We start from the raw sequence: 18,036 nt of genomic DNA, 5'->3' as shown, positions 1-18,036 counted from the left end.
TATTGTCATGTTTCATTTCACACAAAGCAATTAATTGAAGATGGACATTTAGGACCTGATACATTGAATTCAGTGGAAAGACTTTCATGATTTTTGGATCAGGTTATTAGTGAGAGACCTACAAACTCCTGGGAGTTTCATTCCACTCGTCACATTGATGTTGGGGGAGCATCATATAAACAGGACTGCACGAAAGATAGTCACAGCCTGGTAGGCCATAAAGGGAAGCGTAGCAGGGGGCAATTGCTGTCTCTTCTGTGCTTTCAGGAAATGGATGTCTGAACAGTGGAGATGAGGCATCATATCCACTGTATTGTGTGTTTCACTGCCATGGATAAAGTGTGAATCCTTTTCAGCAGGGCATGAGGAGGGGCTTGTAAACAGGAGTAGGGAGAAGTAGAGAGGGTTGACCTACAATTGTGAAAACAACTCCATGAAAACCTGTGTCAGACTCTCCAGAGTCAGCCAAAGTCCTAGTTTCCAGTCCTGCCAGTCCTTTAATCCTCATGACCAGATGGTGAAACACCATCTGTCTTGTGGGTTACCCCATGGCTCTTGCAGGTGGATTTTTCTAAAAAGAAAATCCCTAAACCCTGACAGCAGCATCAGTACTCTTAGCTTCTGCCTCTCGCCTTGATCATCCCACTTGGCAGCCACAGAAGGTGGCTTTTTGTAGGATAAACCTGCACCAAAATAAACAGGGCCATTACTATTCCTGTGCCATCACTAGCTCCCTCCTCCCCCAGCTGTTGCTTTCCCTTTGAAACGTATGGCACAGCTTGTGACACTTATCATTCTAAGTTGCTCCTTCTCTTTTGACAGGCGATGAGTGAACTGTCAGATAGGCCAGCGCTGTGTCCCGTGTCTTTGGAATGGAGATGCACTTTAGTTTGCCATTGAGCAACTGGAGGCTCCTCTCTGGTGGGAATAGTAAATTGAAGTGTACCACGTTTAGGAAGTGAGCACTGAATTGTGTGCATTTAAGTCTTGCTCTCTTTTTCTCTCCCTCTTTTCTGCTTTCTTCGCTCTCCTCTCTAAATCCCAGCTCTCGGCTCCCACCTGCCTCAGTTTCCCTTTTCCCTGCTGCTTGTAAATACCATCTTTAGTTGTATTTGCTGATTTGGAAATCACAATGACTCCTGGCGATTTAAAGACTCTCTAGGGGCTGCTGGATCCCAGCAGCTGAGTGCTGCTCAAAGGTCAGTGACCTGGGAGTTATGCTTAATGCTATCAAATAAAAGTGCAGATTTACTTGGAGTGTATTGAAATGCCATGGAAGGTTGAGGAGAGAAATATATACGGCCCAAAGAAGTTCCCTTTTATTATAGCCAGTTCCATATATTCTCCACTTAGTCCCTCTGAGCTTCATGGAGTCAGACAGATTGCTGCTCTGAAAGTCTGAATTTCTGTGGGAGAAGCTCTCAGTGGTTTCTCCAAGGTAGCTCAAGGCTGTTTTTAATTTCTAAATGACATATTTTGATGTTATGGGATCACTTCCATCTCCTGCACTGTCAATGAGGTTCCTCTCTATTTGGCTTGTGTACTTTGTATGATTTGTGCACACACACAGACACTAACAGGTATTGCTTCTTTGCATGCTTAAATATTTGCACATGCTTAGGCAGGCATGCACAGATACATATATGCAAGCACATACACAGGAGCAAGTATGCATACACTTAGTCACCCCACATCGGGGTACATCATTATACCAATAGGGACCCAAATATGCACGCACATGTACACACACACATTGTCATGCATGCACAGTGGCATGATTGTTTTCATTCAGTGCAGTTCATAAAAAAAAAAAAAAGGCTGTAGTTGTAAAGAAAAAAACAGCCAGTAAGATTGGTTAAATAAATGGTGGAAACTCAAGGGCTCCAACCTTCAGCCTTCAGCTGATGAATTGTGACATTGGTGGAATGCAGCCAATGCCAGCGTGTCGCACTTCCTCATTAGACATGCAAATGCCACTGTTGACATTTTCTCTCAGAGTGAAATAAATGCCTCTTTTCCCGCTCTCAATAAACCAATGAAAACAGAGCAGTTTAAAGTCATAAATGTGTTCACACTACATTAATTACTGTGCTATGCGTGCACGATGTGCCCATGCATGGACTCACCGCAGCCTCATAAGTGAAGCCAAAGCTAGAGAAGCCAGATAGTGAGTTCACGTACCTGAATAACATTTCTGTTTCAAAAACTAAAACTAATCCTTGGTCAGTCTCTGTCCATTTACTGTTTACTTGGGGCTCTTGGGCTTGTCTATGCTTTTGGCTTTTCACGGGACTGCCGGTCATGTGAAAGAGCTTGTGTAAGTTGCTGTCTGACAGAGGCAACCATCCATAGACTGACCCCTGTTCTGAGCTTTGTTCTGACTCTCGTTCTGTCTATAGCTTTCGATTAATATGTAACAAATCTTTGTAGTTCTTCCAGTCAATCAGGTAGCTGGCCAGCCCTGATCAGTATCTGTGGTTGCCAAGAAAGCCTCATTCAAAGAACACTGAAGACAAAAACCAAAAGAAATCAAAGATGAATATAAAATGGGCATGGAGAATCCATGTATCGACCATTGTTGAGATGTAAGGTGGAAAAACGATTGCTTTGTGGGATATGAGTCCTGAAGCCCCAAGCTGAGGAAGTTATTGCTCAGTGGAAGTTCTTTTTCTAAACTTAGAGTGTAAAGGTTTCCTTATAAACTAAAAACTCCAGTCTGTGTATCTGTTATAGTCTTAGTCTTTTTGCCTTAAATGTGCTACAGCTTCTTTTACCCTCTGCTGAGATTTCTCTGTTTTAGCTCTCAGTGTTAAGTGACCATCTCAACGCAAGCATTAATTGCAACATTCACCTTGGTGACTTAGCTACTATAGGTAGGTGGCAAGTGACAGTGAAATGAGTTTGTTAGTGTCATCATAGTCCCTGATGGACATTTGCTCACTTCACAAAACTACCTCATGATTTGTCTCAATCTGCCCAGACAACCTTGTGTGTTACAGATCTAGTTCTGCCTTAGGTATTACAGGTCAAGATCAAGGTATCTTGGCAGAGTTTTGTGGGGGGGCACAGGACTTTAATAGCAAAGGGTGTTGCAGGACAGAAATAAGCTGCTTTGGTGGAGTTGTAGCAGAAAGCTCCTGATTCTTACAAATACGGAGAGCATTATTGCTAATGTAATTTTTTTAATAAAGAGTCCTGTGGCACCTTGTAGACTGACAGAAGTATTGGAGCATGAGCTTTCGTGGGTGAATACCCGCTTTGTCAGATTAGCAATGTAGTTCAACTGTTAATACATGCTTTGTCATGAAGTTCTGTGATACACTCTGTTCTTCTCATCCCCTTAGTGCATGTGAGAAGTCTTACACAACCTGCAGTACAATAAAGCACAGGAAAATGATACAATGGAAGTCTACACCGCCTGGAACGTTGACATCTTCCTTTCCTTCCTAGGGTACAACTGTGCGTATGATAACGGCAATTGACCAGGACAAAGGACGGCCCAGGGGTATTGGATACACCATTGTCTCAGGTAATTTATGCGGAGACCATATCATGAGCCCATGGTTGGCGTACGTTGGAGGTGAGGGAAGAATTGGCCTTTTAAAGAGCTTTCAACTACTCTGTCCAAACTTGAAAAACTATTTGTATTAAACTAACTACTTAATTGTGATGTTATTGGTCTGTAGTCAATTCTTTAATACCAAACATTGCTAATTACCAAAGCCTACTGGAATAACTGAAATCTCTGTGTTCTGATGAGCATTTTTTGCCTTCATTGACGTCACAAACCATTGTTAGTGACATCTCAACTCTCTTAAGTGGAAATAGTTATTTTACCTACTTTTTGACAATGTTTTATATTGTGACCTTTCAGAGTTTAGTAACATGCAAGGTACACGCAGCATGACTGCTGTATGCATTTCCATGTCCTCAGCACCGACTGTGCGCTGCTTGCTTTATGCACCTTTGGATGCGTCTAGCTCATATTGGAATGCAGTTCACCGTTCTGGATGTATTCCACTGGCTCAAGGCTGTATGCAGTTCACCTCATACAAAGTAGCAGGTCTGCAAGGGGATTAGGAAAGTCCTTAGGCATTTGGCCATGATAGTGTTGCTTTTAGAGAGAGAATGTATGTAATGGTGGACAGAGTAGTACATGGTTATTGTCACGAGTTAAGGATCACTACATAACTTACGAGTGATGGAATAAAACAAAACTTTCAGTATGGTCATCACTAAGGAATAGTTCCATTTTGTACTGCACCAAAGAGGATGTCTGCAGATGGCTAGGCATAAGGTTTTTGTTATTGATACAGTTGTCATTTTATTGATATAGTTATGGAAATAGTGTGATGTATATTACCTGCTGAATTACTGAGACCATTTTCTGCAACACCTAAATGTTCCCTAGTAAACTCCCATTAAAGTATTGACCTGGCCCGGCATGACTCTGCTTAACTTGAGATTTTGTAGGATCACAGCACAAGCTGTTTTGGCTACTTGCTATTTTTGAATGAATTTAGTACTGGTGAAAGAAGCTGGATTAATAGTGTAAGAGCTGGCTTTCGCTTCTCAACACCCGTCTCTCTTAACCATACCTGAATGTGCCACCTCAAAGGGTGAGAGAGTAATTCACTCCCCCATACATATTCTTCCTTCTCCTGGGGCTGCCATCATATTATGCCCTCAGTTCTTCTTCTCCTTGGTCAGTAAAAGCAGCAAAGAGTCCTGTGGCACCTTATAGACTAACAGACGTTTTGCAGCATGAGCTTTCGTGGGTGAATACCCACTTCGTTGGATGCATGAAGTGCAAATTTCCAGGGGCAAGTGTATATATATGCAAGCAAAATGCAGGCTAGAGACAACGAGGTTAGTTCAGTCAGGGAGGATGAGACCCTCTTCTAGCAACTGAGGTGTGAAAACCAAGGGAGGAGAAACTGTTTTGTAGTTGGCAAGCCATTCACAGTCTTTGTTTAATCCTGAGCTGATGGTGTCAAATTTGCAGATGAACTGAAGCTCAGCAGTTTCTCTTTGAAGTCTGGTCCTGAAGTTTTTTTGCTGCAGGATGGCCACCTTAAGATCTGCTATTGTGTGTCCAGGGAGATTGATGTGTTCTCCTACAGGTTTTTGTATATTGCCATTCCTAATATCTGATTTGTCCATTTATCCTTTTCAGTAGGCATTTCCCATGCTCCACTGGGACAATGGGTCAGAAAACAACTCCTTGTGAGAGAGGTTTGCGTAGTCTATGCCCTTTTAATTGCTTCTTTGAAGTGATCTGTGTGAAATTCCCAAGCAATCTAAAACCACCTGAGTTATAGTAAAACTTGATTAATAAAGATAGAATCTGACTTCAGAAAAAACCTGAATGCAATTCTCCTTTCTGCATGGATTCCACTAGCTCAAGGCTATGATGCATAGAGATAAGATACCTGCAACAGCTCCTCTAGATAGATACCATGCAGGTAGTTACAAGGAAATAAGCATTATCTTCTGTTTCCCATACATACATCCTTTCTCTTCAGCTTGACACTGACCCCTTTTGCAGGCCTCTATTTGAGGGACATGGCCTTGCATCTCAGGTGTCCTATGTCGTCCTTCCTCTCTCTTGTTCTCTGGGATCCCAGCCCTTCATGCTTTGTGATGCCTTTTAATAATGGCGGTTTGAACAGAATCCAGTGGCATATCAAGTATGCAGGGTGCAGGGCTAGGTTACAGCAGCATTTCAGCAATGAAGTGTTTGAGCAGGGGTCTCCTGTTTGCTGAAGTGTAACAATCTGCGTCCACCATGCAATGACTATTGTACCCTATATCTGTTCAGAATTCCCACCCTTCCCTCATCTCACTCTGGAGTTACTTCAGAGTTTTCTTTCTCAAAGCCTAGTGATTCAAAGATGTCTTTGATATTGCCTGGACCTCAATCAGCCTGAAGGGTCAGGATGGCTTGATCCTGGCTTTCATGTCTGTTGTCCCTGTCTGGAAGTTTTAGTCTGAATCCAGCTCAATCTACTTTTAAAGATACTGGGATAGTACATTTGTGTAATTCCTTTTTAAACATTTTTTTCTGATATACATACAGTATTAACTGACTGATGCTGACCTGTCACACAGGGATATCAATCAGAGCAAATTGCAGTGGTGGGTTTTTTGTGATGTAGACACTGATTCACTGGGAACTAGACTGGGACCACAAAATCATTTCACAGAGGCCACCAGGCAGCCTTCAGATGGCAAAGACTTTCTGCAACTGCTGACCTGTGCTGCATTCAAACCCATGACCTAGAAGTGAAAGGCTCTGTTATCCAATTACTCCTCTCCCAAGATCCATTCTGCAGGCTAATCTTCTGGAATGTCATTTTACGAGTGCTGCTCGGTATATAGCTATCACCTTTATATTTCTCCGCTGGCGCGGCTGTTGAGTTTGTCTTGGGATAAATGAGTATTTCCATTAATAATGACACTTAGTTTTCCCACTTGCAAAATTATAGCTTTTGCCTGTGCTCCTAATTGACAGCTTTGCTGCTCCTATCCCTTTCATTTGTTCCTATTGGCCAGCGTGAGGCCTGGAGATGTTGGGTAGAGGGGCAGGTTCCTCCTCGGCTTTTTATGCACTAGATTTTGGGGGGAAATTTCCCCCTAGTGTTGGCAATGCTGGGAACACAAGTGTAAACAAAACACCGATGATCACAAGCATTTTTGCCTATTGATCTGTAGGCCTGCTCTAAGGAGCATTAGACTATGCAGTAGTTATATCCCCAATGCCCTGCCTATGTTAGTACTACTGCCTACATTAGGAGTTGCACTGGTAATAATGGAACAGTGGGAAACGTCCCAATAAATCTAGTGTAGACTCAGCCCTTATGTGATACTGCATGTTTTCATTGCTTTTGGCAACCTGTTATGCTCAGCTACATCATGTGTGAACAGAATTTCCAACAACATTTCTCTCTTTCCACACAGGTTGCCTTGTGCTTCTAAAATCAAGTTCCCTGAAGCACAGCCATGGATTGGCCTTGAAAAATGTTTAGGGTTGAGGGAAATTTGTGGTGTGAACATGGCCTTTCTCATCCCTCTGACTTTTGGGGAGTATTCTGTAAATGCTCTCAGCCTAGAGGTTACTCTTCTTGCCAAAAGGCTGGATGCTGACAAGAGTTTAGCCATGAACCCTGCTTGGCCTGTTCTCTGTGCTCTGAGAGGTTCCCAAGCGATCTCAAGTTCTTTGTTGTGGCCTGGTTTTCTCACACATCCATTCTTTACTTTGAATTTCGATGGATTTTTATGTCATAGAAGAATTCGTAATAGCTTCTCCTCCTCCTTCCCCTCAAGTGGACGATCCTTTTAAAAACAATACCACATAATATTAAAACATTGTGTGATTTAATTATTAACCAATCAGGATGCTTTTACTGTGTTATTAACCAATTGCAGTTGATAAAATAATAGTCATTTTTCTGTGAGAATAATGTATGTAAACTAAATATTTCCCCTGTCATACTGTTTAAATATGAATCTATAGTACTATAGTAAATGGAACAATACATTCACACTACCGTGGCTCTTTTGGGTAATGTTGATTGCTGATTTGGCTCCTGAACCACTGAGGTATCAGTATCACTGCTCTAGTCGGTGTGAAAAGGAACTCAGAACAGTATTACAGACATATGGGAAGCCTACGTTTTAGCTTTGAAGAAATGTGACTTTTCATTTCACTTCACTTTTAGGTATTTTCTTTTAGCTTGTAAACTGCTATACAAAACAGACTGTGCCTAGATTAGAAATATTTTTCTGTCTTCTGGCCCATATCTGCAAACCAAATGAGCATGTATACATTTTACAGGTCAGCTAAGTTTGCTCATGTTCACATCAGGCTCTCTACTCTATTAAAACCCCATGGCTGATTTTTTTAAAAGCAAGCAAACAATCCCAAAATTTCAGCTTTACACATGCTATGTTTATACTTTTGTTTTATTCCTTTCTTACAAAGTAGCCATTAACCTGTTTTGGGAATGTGTCCCATCACCTGGCTAGTGTAACAGTCTTCGTCTGTGCTGGTCCAACCAATACCCTGTTAAGATATAGTGGGAAGAAACCAAAAATGCTTTGGGGTCGGTGTGTGTGTGTGTGTGTGTGTGTGTTGTGAATTGATAGTCACAGTCAGACACATGCAAAGACTCTTGGATTTGCTTGAATATGCCAATAACTTAGTCACTGCCCATGGATCTAGCTGTGGGGGGAGGGAGGCAGCTACTGTAGGAGACAATCATTAAGAACACATCAAAGCCACAAGCGATTAATCTGTTTTTGCATTTTTTGGGAAAGCTGAAAACACAGGAATTTAAAAATATTTTTGAAACTGTCCATCTGTCATCCCTCCTGATAACCTCAGCACTTTCCAGTATGGTAGTGTTGCTGAGGTCTGAGGAGCAGCACATTCATGGACAGATTAAGTGCCCAGTAGAAGAGAAGGATTTGAATTTAAAGGTATGTATGGAGCACCAAGTGAATGGACAGAGAACAAGTTGAAGCATGTTGGGCCTAATTCTAATCTCATTTACTCCAGTTTCAAGTGGCATATCTTTTATTTCGCTCCTCATTTACCCCAGCACAAGAGCAGTATCAGGTGTAGTGTTGAAACACAAAGCAATGAAGACTCCCAGTAATCTGTATCCTGAGATGGGATAAAGGAATGTTGCTCCCTCAGTCTGAGTCCCTCACTCTGCCTTTGGCTTAAACCAAAGATTTCCAGAAAACTGTATTTTGGGATAAAACCTCTAGGTTCCCTGCTTCTGCTTATAACTGAGTTGTAACCAATTACTGAAGTGGTTTGTGTCCACAAACAACAACATGACTGAAGCTTGGTTAGTAACCTCATCTGCTAACAGTGTTTCATCCATGCCAGAGACGAAGGCTAAGCTCACAGGAATCTATTACTAGCACAGCATGCTCTATTTGTGGACCTCCTAACAGTGCCTATGGAATGGGATTGGCCAGATTGTGACACCCCAGAGTGCATTGCCCCATCTGTTGCTGGTAGTGCCCTATGTTCATGTCTTTGGGGCACTCTATCCCCTGCTGACGCATTAGGGGATAGTTACCCATATATCTGCAGAATGCACTAATACAAATGGTACGTCTGGGTGCACAAGTTTAGTTTTAATGGCAGAAAAGCTATGATGTGGCCACAGCCTGAGCAGTTACTTGTAACTTGTTAAGAGGATGCTTCCTCTAGCTAGTTACGAAATCACAATTGTAGATGACTAGCCCTCTGTCTGTTCGACTTAAGAGAAAGGTACTTTAAATTCATGATTCATTAAACTCATGCTGGCAAGTCAATTTAGGCTCAACATTTAAATTTTATAAAAATAAGAATGAATAGAAATGACTCTGACTTCTTTAGAATCAAGTCTCTTTAAAATTTCCATGTCAATAATTTTTTTTGAAGGAATATGTTACCTTCTCGTGTTCTATATTCGAAACACTGAAACAGTCTGTTAATGCATCCTTGCAAAATTCTATTCGCACAGGGCGAATAGTTTTCTGGCAGTCAAATAAAACATCATTAATTCATCATTATCCTTAATCATTATAGTAAAAGTCAATGAGTAGATTTTGTGCCTAGGCAGGTAAATTTTCATGATAATTTTGCAAAGCTGTATAACATATGGGTATCAGGAAGTTAATTGAATTAGCAAGTGACTGTAAGCAAAAGTGAAAATGAATAATAATAATAGCTAGCTAGCTCTTATACAGCATGTCTCATCAGTAGATCTCAAGGTGCTTTACAAAAGAAGATAAACCTCACTATCTCCACTTGACAGATGGGGAAACTGAGGCACAGGGATGGGAAGTGACCTGTCCCAGGTCAACCAGAAGACCAGTGGCAGAGCTGGGAATAGAACCAGGTCTCCTGAGTTTGCTAGTGTCTAGGCAACACTATCTCTATTATCTACTAATTTAGTCTGTTTTTATTGTCCATACTGTGAAAGTAGAGCAACAAGTAAACTGGATGTTTATCATTCTTTCTGTTTTAATAAGTTATGGTGTTAATATCACTGGGAAGGACATTTTTGAAAAAAATTCTGAATCGTAAGTTGACATTGTCCATTTCAGCCCCCCACCTGTGTTAGATGTGCATTAGATTGTTCGTCAGGATATACTGCAGACGCTCTTATTTATGCAGCTATCTACGAGCACAAGGTTCTCATGACAGGAAAACAATAAAACTACAAGATTAACCATATAAAATAAGTCTTAAGGTGTAATCACATACTGTTCGGTTACAAAGATATTGAAGTCTGAAATCATATAGAATCCAATGTTCTCATCCATATGCCTTTCTTTCTTGGTTGGCATAGCTGAGGAGTCCATTGTTTCCAGCTAGCTGGCTGGCTTGGTTGCATACTAATTTAAAGATTTCTTCCCTCAATGGAGAGATCCTTTTTAAAATTTGTTTTTCCTGAGTCAATTAATATAGTTCTATCCATGAAAATAACTGTTTTGACAATTTTTTTGAAATTCAAATTTTAATGAATAATTTCATTGAAAAATCCAAATTTTAAAACTTTCTCTAAGCTCTACACTTAACCGGTATGGAGATAGCAATATCAGAAGCCACCAGAGGCTTGTCTACACTAGGGCTTCCATTAGTGCGGCAGAACCATGTATAGCAATGATGGGAATTTTTCTGCATGTTTCCCTAGAGAGGTCATGGCCATAGAATCAATATCGTGAAAAAAATCTTGGAGGGGGCAAGGAGACTGGCTGCAGGCTGTTTTTCTTGGAATTCTGCATGTGGGGCTACACCTGTGCAGTGTAAGCTTTGCAGATGATTTTGGTTATATCCAACATTGTTCAGGGCAATAGGGATCCCTGTGCATATTGTAAGTGGAATTCAGTTAGGAAAAAAACTGTCCTTGATCTAAGTCCACTTATTTATCTCCTAACAAGCAATTAACGTGCCCAAACTCAGAGTCAAAACCTTTCTTGATTCCTCACAAACAGGGTCAACAATACTAAAACGAAGAGAAAATAAATAACATCTGAGCCTGAAAGAACAAGAGAGAGGTTCTAGTAGGGGAGCAGTAGTGAAAATAATGATGGTTGTGTGGGTACATGCCAGTTAACACTGAACGCCATCCAAAAATCAGACTGCAACCAGCCTTCTCGCACTGCTGTACAGAATCTCTCCCTTATCGAAGTTCATTAGCTGCCTTGGCAGGTTGGTGATGCTCAGCAGTTGAGGTCAGGACTCCGTTTGAAGGACAGATCATTAATTCAGCAAAGTAATACACGACTCCTTTAGTGACAGATTTATGGAGATACCCTCTGTCCCGAGGACTCTGCCTCATCATCTTTCATTTTCCAGGCAAAGCAAGTGACTTGTTATATAACATGACTTGTTCTAGATAAGACTTTTCATTTAGGGGTGCTCTCTGGGCTAAGGTAGATTGATTTCCTGGAACCATCCAGGGTGCACCAGGTAATGGGAAGGCAGCAAAACTAGTGTTTGGGTGTTCAGAGCCTCGCTAACCTCTAGAAAGAGAGAAACTGAAGCTGGCTGAACATTAGTTGATGCATTTACAACTCTCAGAACCCCATTGTACCATTTTAACTATTGTTCCTCCCCATCTCATCCTGTTTTCAGCATCCTGCCCCCTGGGGAGAAAGCAGCCCCAGTGTTCCAGACTGCAAGGCACCCTGTGACTGCTGCTGTCCATGACTGTGCAAGGCCACACAAGTGGGGCCCCCTATGGCCCAGGCACAGAGTGACCACCAATGGTTTGGGGAAATGCTACTAGTGTGTGAGAACCAGAGCTTTCATTGTTGGGTAACCTGAATCATGTGGTGGGCAAGGTGAGAGATTCAGGATATGCCAGCTGAGGATCTGGCCCTATATTCTTGGTGTTTTGACTCCAGGCTGTTCTACATCTTCACCACAGTACCTACCATGAGCTGAGTACTTCTTCCCTAATGTTTCACATTGGCTTCTCTCTCCCACTGCCCTGCTAACTGGACTCAGCTTTCACCTAAAGATCCCCCCCCCCCCATCAACCTGGGGATTGGTTGACAGTCTCTGTTCATTCAGTTCTGAGCTTCCTCATCTTCTGTTCCACCAATGGGAGCCCTTTTCCCCCTAACCTACAGCTCCTGGAATGACACAGTAGCTCAGGTGACACCACTGAGATGAAAAATGTCTATTGGTTTGCTAATAAGAAATTGGGACTGTTAGCAGAGCTGTGTAAGAAAATGCTCAGCACTGATATAGCTGGAGAATAATCTTTGGGTTTGGGACTCTAACAGAAAGCTAAACACTTTCATTTTCACCCACAGTCTTTTTGGGAAAGGAAAGGCAGTTTTTGCAGGTGGAGAACAATCATCTTGCCTCAGAAAGCTGTTTTTGCTATAGAAATAGTGAAATTTCTCTGAAAAAAATTGGTTTCATGTAACTCAGATTTATACAGAACTCTGAGAACTGAAGCTGAGGGAAAGAGGAGCTGCATTTCAGAACAGAACCTCAGCAACCAGTTCCTTAGTTGGGAACCAATTGTATGGTGCCGAGCACCGCTTGTTAGATATGGAGTACTGTAGCAAGGCGATCTGGTTTCCCGCCACCCCGGAGGGGAACGAGCCCCTCCAGACGTCAAAGTGGGCAGAGCCAGTGGAGCTTGCACCCAGCCACAGAGGTCAGGAAGCAGGACAGGAAGTACAAAAGCCCAACCCCAAAGCTCACTAGAGGCCCGGCCACTGAAGAAGCCAGATGCCTGTGGCCTAGCTACCGATGGGGAGGCTCTTGCAGTCTGCGAATGACCCGTGGACTGGCCAGACCAGCTGAGGCCTGATGGTGACCAGACCCCGGAGAAGCTGTTAAGCCTGCCTGTGGCAAGCTACCCAGAGGAGCTGCCAAGCCTGCCGCTTGCCAGGTACCCTGAGGAGCCCATGGTGCTTGATTCTGTGGAGGACACCGTCCAGATGCAGGTTACCTCTAGAGGGGGAGGTAGGAAGTAGCCCATGAGCAGCCGACCCAAATCTGGCTGCAGCACATCAGAACCGATGTCAGTGTGTTGCGGCCAGGATCCCCACTGACATAGCAGCAGGCTGTCTGCTGCTGTTAGGGCCCCGGGCTGGGATGCAGTGGAGTGGGTGGACCTGCGTCCTCCCTGCCACCCAACATGTGGGTGGCAGTCTCCCCCTCTTCCCAGGCCCTTTAAAGCCAGGGCCTAGGCCTCCTGAACTCATTTGTTTGCTCAGCCCCTGCCTAAGGGCCTGAACCAAAGACTCTCGACTGCCCTGCCCTGCCCTGAACTAGGGCCTGGGTCTGCGGAGTAGAGCTGTTTGTTGGTCTCTACTGTTGCCATGGCGGGAAACCCTGCGGCCAGGCTAGTTTCCCCAAAATAACCCGATGGACATAGTGAGGCCGTCTGGTTCCCCGCCAACCCGGAGAACGATGAACCCATCCGAACCCTTCTACATGTTCCTTTAACTCCTCTTGAAGTCAGTGGGAATGGAGGTTGTTTAGTATTTTGCAGGATCAGATCATGGAGAGCAGCACGTTTTTATAGTAGCAGCTACTGAATCCACCTAAGATATGGTGATTTTAATGGCATTTTAACAGCAGGATTTTCATAATTAACTAGACACCAATAGACTAACTTAATATCCTCCCCCACCCACCTCCCAATATGTAAAACCCAAATCCAGTGACTTACTCATCAGTGGGAATCTGTTTCAAATTGGGTCTTTCCCCACATCTCCTGGCCTGCCATGTGATGCTATGTGTATTTACAAGGGGTGAGAACTACAAAATTGGTTTCATTCTGCTACCCTAAAAGCTTGTGGGATGGTAAATACACATGCTTGTGCCTCTGCACTTTTGCATGCTTGAACACCATAAATCAGAATGAAGGAAGCCTATAGAATAACTTCCAGTGATTATGGGGGTAATGTCTAAATAGTGTGTATGATAAAAGTACCACTAGCATTTTGTGAAATCAGGTAATGAGAAGAACCTACAGCACTGCGGACTAATCCATATCCAATGGAGAAGGACTTGGACAGTTGTGGTTTGGTGTATGCAAAACTCAATCATGTTTCCCTTTTTCAAATGGCATAAACAAATCATTCAGGTTTTGATGTTTCATTTATGGGCCTGTATCCTGAGTTGTGACTTGGAGCAACTGAGGAGGATGTGGGTGCTCCCCTTGTGTTGGGGCTGTTCTGTGCTGGGCCAGTCCCCCATCACAGATATGAGAGCTGACTAAAGGCTGCTAACTTACACTGGTTGCCAGGGATCCCAAGCAGTTGTTACAGCAATCTGGGATTCCTGGGGTGCACGGATGAGTTGGCCAAGGTGCTCTTTCCCCCAGCCCCATCCCCTGTACTGGCAGTAGGGGGAAGGGCAGCTCAGTACTACCCAGAGGCAGCTTTGTTTTTTGCCACCCCAAGCATGGCAGTCAGAGAGTCTTCGGTGGCATTTCTGTGGGAGGTCAGTCAGTAACGCCGATTTGGCGGTGGTTCTGCGGGTGATCTGCCGGTCCTGCGCCTTTGGCATACCTGCTACCAAATTGCCGCCAAAACCGCGGGACCAGTGGACCTCCCACAGAAACGCCGCCGAAGGCTTTCTGACTCCTGCCCTCACAGCAACCGGCACACTGCCCCCCGCCCCCCCAGCCTGGCTTCCTGCCCCAGGCACGCGCTTGCTGCACTGAGAATCCTTTTACACAGGTCAGATCCTCCTTTGGCTGGTTAAGCGGGCTTTAGGGCAGCTTTGTGCTGGTAGAACAGTTGAGATGAGGATCCAATCTATGGTCTGTGGTGACATGGTATGTTTTATTCTTTCCAAATGTCCCCATCCTCCTTTGTAATATTATTAAGCTAAACTAATAACCTCCTCTTCCCCTTTGAATAACTTTGCTTGTGTTCTAAAATGGAGGATGTGATAAATGAAAAAGAGGGGGATAGCTTCCTTTTATGGACATCCAGACAATTAGGTATAAAATCTCTCTTGGTTGCTGTTCTCTACTTGTTTTACCTGTAAAGGGTTAAAAAGCCCACAGGTAAAAGGAAAGAAGTGGGCACCTGACCAAAAGAACCAATGGGAGGGCTAGAACTTTTTAAAATTGGGGAAAAAACGTTCCCTTTGTCTGTTTGTTGTTCTCGGGAGAGAGGAGACACAAAGCAGGAACTGGGCTGAACTATGATGTAGGAAGCTTTAAGCCAAGTACGGAGGAACCATGAGATCATACTTAGAGATTGCTTATCTGAAGCCTCTGATATGTAATAAGTCAGGGAAGGTCTAGGAAGACACGATTAGGGTTAATTCTTTTATTTCTTACTGGGTTGTGGATTCCTCGGTGGTAACCCCAGGTGCTTTTCTTTTGCTTGTAACCTTTAAGCTGAACCACAGGAGAGGTATTTTGATGCTTAATTTTTGTAAGTTTTTTATTTTTATTTTTTTTATTTTTTTTTTATTTTTTTGGATCTAGCAAAAAGCCTAAGTTCTACATGTATTTTCTGGAATTTACCCTTTTTAAGAAAGGATTGGATTTTTGTGTCCCTAAGAGGTTTGTGCATATTCTCTTTAATTGCTGCATATGTTGGTGGCAACAGCTGATTTCCTTTGTTTTCTTTTTCAGCTCTTCCCTGGAGGGGAGAGGGGCTCAAAGGGCTTGAGGGTACCCCACAGGAAGGAATTCCCAAGTGCGCATTTCTGGGTTCTCAAAAAGGTTTTGTTTTTGTTTTTGTTTTTGTTTTTGTTTTTTTTGTTGTTGTTTTTTGCATTTGCGTTGTGGCAGCATCTACCCATCCAAGGTCAGAGAAGCTCTAACCTTGGGAGTTTAATACAAGCCTGGAGTGGCAAGTATTTTTTAAAATCCTTGCGGGCCCCCACCTTCTACACTCGAAGTGCCAGAGTGGGGAATCAACCTTGACAGAGAAGCGTGAAATAAATATGCAGAACCCAGACTACCAATGTTCCTAGTGACTCGGAGAATGCAGTAAACCAGCTCTCAAACCTCCAGCTTCTGCCATTCAGCTAGCCAGCCCCACTAGCTTGCTAAAATCAGGGATGGGTCCAGGTGACAATGTCTGGATCTAGACACTCCTTGCAAAAGGTTAATATTCAGGATTTGGGTTCCCTTCTTAGTCAAAGCTCCATTTAGGATCTGGATTGGAGCATCAGAACCAAACTGATGGAAATCTCACAAGAACATTTCCCTCTCTTCTCTACATGCTTCGGTTCCTCCCTCCCATCATCCCATTTACCAGCTCTTTATACATTTTCTCTTCTCCTGAGATCATCTGGGATATCCATAACTGCTCCAGAACTTCATGAGGTCTTCTGGAGGGGGGGGTTGTAAGTGTTTCTGACCCCTCCTCCTCAAACTGGCTGTATCTGACACCATTCTGTGATTACTAGGAAATTATAGAAGAGATGGGGGAAGGAGGAGGTGGGGAAGCAGTAATGGGAATTGGGACTGTGTCAATCTCTGCTGGCCTATTGGGAAGACACCTACTATACACTCAGAAAACAGCTTGGAATGGTGTCCCTGTTTGGTAGTCTCCCTCCAGGTCTCAAAGTAGTAGCCAACTGTCTCCCCCCATCCAAGAGTGGAAGGAGTTGCAGGAGAATAAAGACCACTGTGCCCCATCTCTCTGATGATTGTTATGTGGAATGGAGGAAATCCAGGCCTGTGGTGTGATGATGTCAGAGGGAGGTGGCCTTAGGAGCAGAGGAAGGTATGTTGGGAACCAAAAAGATTGAACTTGCCCAGTTGAGACTTGGTTTTAAACAGAGCCTGTAAGGGGCGCTTGATTCCAATTACCCAAATCAAACCCATTTTCACAGGTTACTCAAGGCTTGACTTTTGAACCCAGGTCTCCACAGGTGAAAGTAAGTCCACCCCTACCTGTTTTTAATTAATCCATCCCTTTTGCCCCTCGCTAGGAAAAAACCCTTTCACTTTGTTTTCAAGTTGATCTTAAAATAAAAAAATCTGCACAAAACTTTTATCTTAATATCATATAGAGATGCAGGACTCTGGATGCACATACATAGGACCGACTTGTACTGTAAGGGTGGACACCAAAGAGTTAAATTAGACAGAAGGATTCATAGGCTCTGGAAAAGCAGCAGCTACCAATGATGTCAAAGTGTCAATCTCCATGTGATTGACAAATTTCAGGTTCAGTGATGAATGGACAGCAGGGAGATTACACAAGGACAATCAATATGCCTTTCCCTGTACTTGTAGAGCCTTTGTAGAAGACAGTAGAAGAACGAGGCCCAGGGCTGCAGGGAGCTGCTGGGGCTTAGAGATTTTGTGAAACCTTTAGAACATAGTTTTAAAAGTTGATTTTTATATAACTTGCTAAATTTTGAGGGGAAAAAACATTCCCCTCCTTTTAATTAATGCTGTTGTACTCCAATGGGAAGTGTGAATTAAAAAAATATGATGCCGTGTTTGTCCAACTAAATAGAAACTAAATTGATACAGAAACAGTGTGGATATAGTTTGAAAGTAGTGCTTCCCCTGCTTCTTGTACTATTGAAGAATAATAGTTTTTAAATCATGCAGTAGCTCATGAAGCACCTTTCTCCAAAGGCAATAGAACTCAAGCCCCCTTATTTTCCAGTTGTGCAGGTTTTTAAGTCAATCATTTGGCCAAATAATATCTCTCATCCCCAGATTAAGAGGTTGTTTTGCCTTCCCTTGGTAAATCCCATTAGGCACCCATCTGCATCTTTAGGTGTCTCGATACCTTTAAAAATCTGCCCCACCCCCAGTTCCTAAAATGGACTTTAAATGGGACAGCATGTCCTGAAATAAGACCAATCAGTTTAATATATCCATTGTTGGTTGGCTTAAATTGTGCTGGCTTTTTCCCCACATTCAAATCACTCCAATTTACCAGTGTGTTAAAGTCTTCTCAAATTATACCTGCCAGGGAAGGACTTCCTATATGATTTGTGTGATCAGAGCAGAACCTTTATTGAGGGAAGACTTGCTGATATGTAGAAATACACCTCACACCAAATTA

General features: G+C 43.0%; 1 protein-coding gene across 1 annotated transcript in view; it reads left to right on the top strand.

Moving 5' to 3' along the window:
• CDH23 (cadherin related 23) overlaps window positions 1-18,036 on the top strand; it is a 508,967-nt gene that overhangs the window by 204,470 nt on the left and 286,461 nt on the right. The window contains exon 8 of the mRNA XM_075072614.1: window positions 3,451-3,529. Within this exon, the coding sequence (XP_074928715.1) occupies window positions 3,451-3,529 (79 nt within the window). The remainder of the gene's footprint in view (window positions 1-3,450; window positions 3,530-18,036) is intronic.

The sequence above is a fragment of the Chelonoidis abingdonii genome, chromosome 15 (genome assembly GCF_003597395.2).
Source record: "Chelonoidis abingdonii isolate Lonesome George chromosome 15, CheloAbing_2.0, whole genome shotgun sequence".
NCBI classification, from domain to species: domain Eukaryota; kingdom Metazoa; phylum Chordata; order Testudines; family Testudinidae; genus Chelonoidis; species Chelonoidis abingdonii.
The sequence above is the reverse complement of the archived record's forward strand: the minus strand, read 5'-3'. Positions and strand labels throughout refer to the sequence as shown.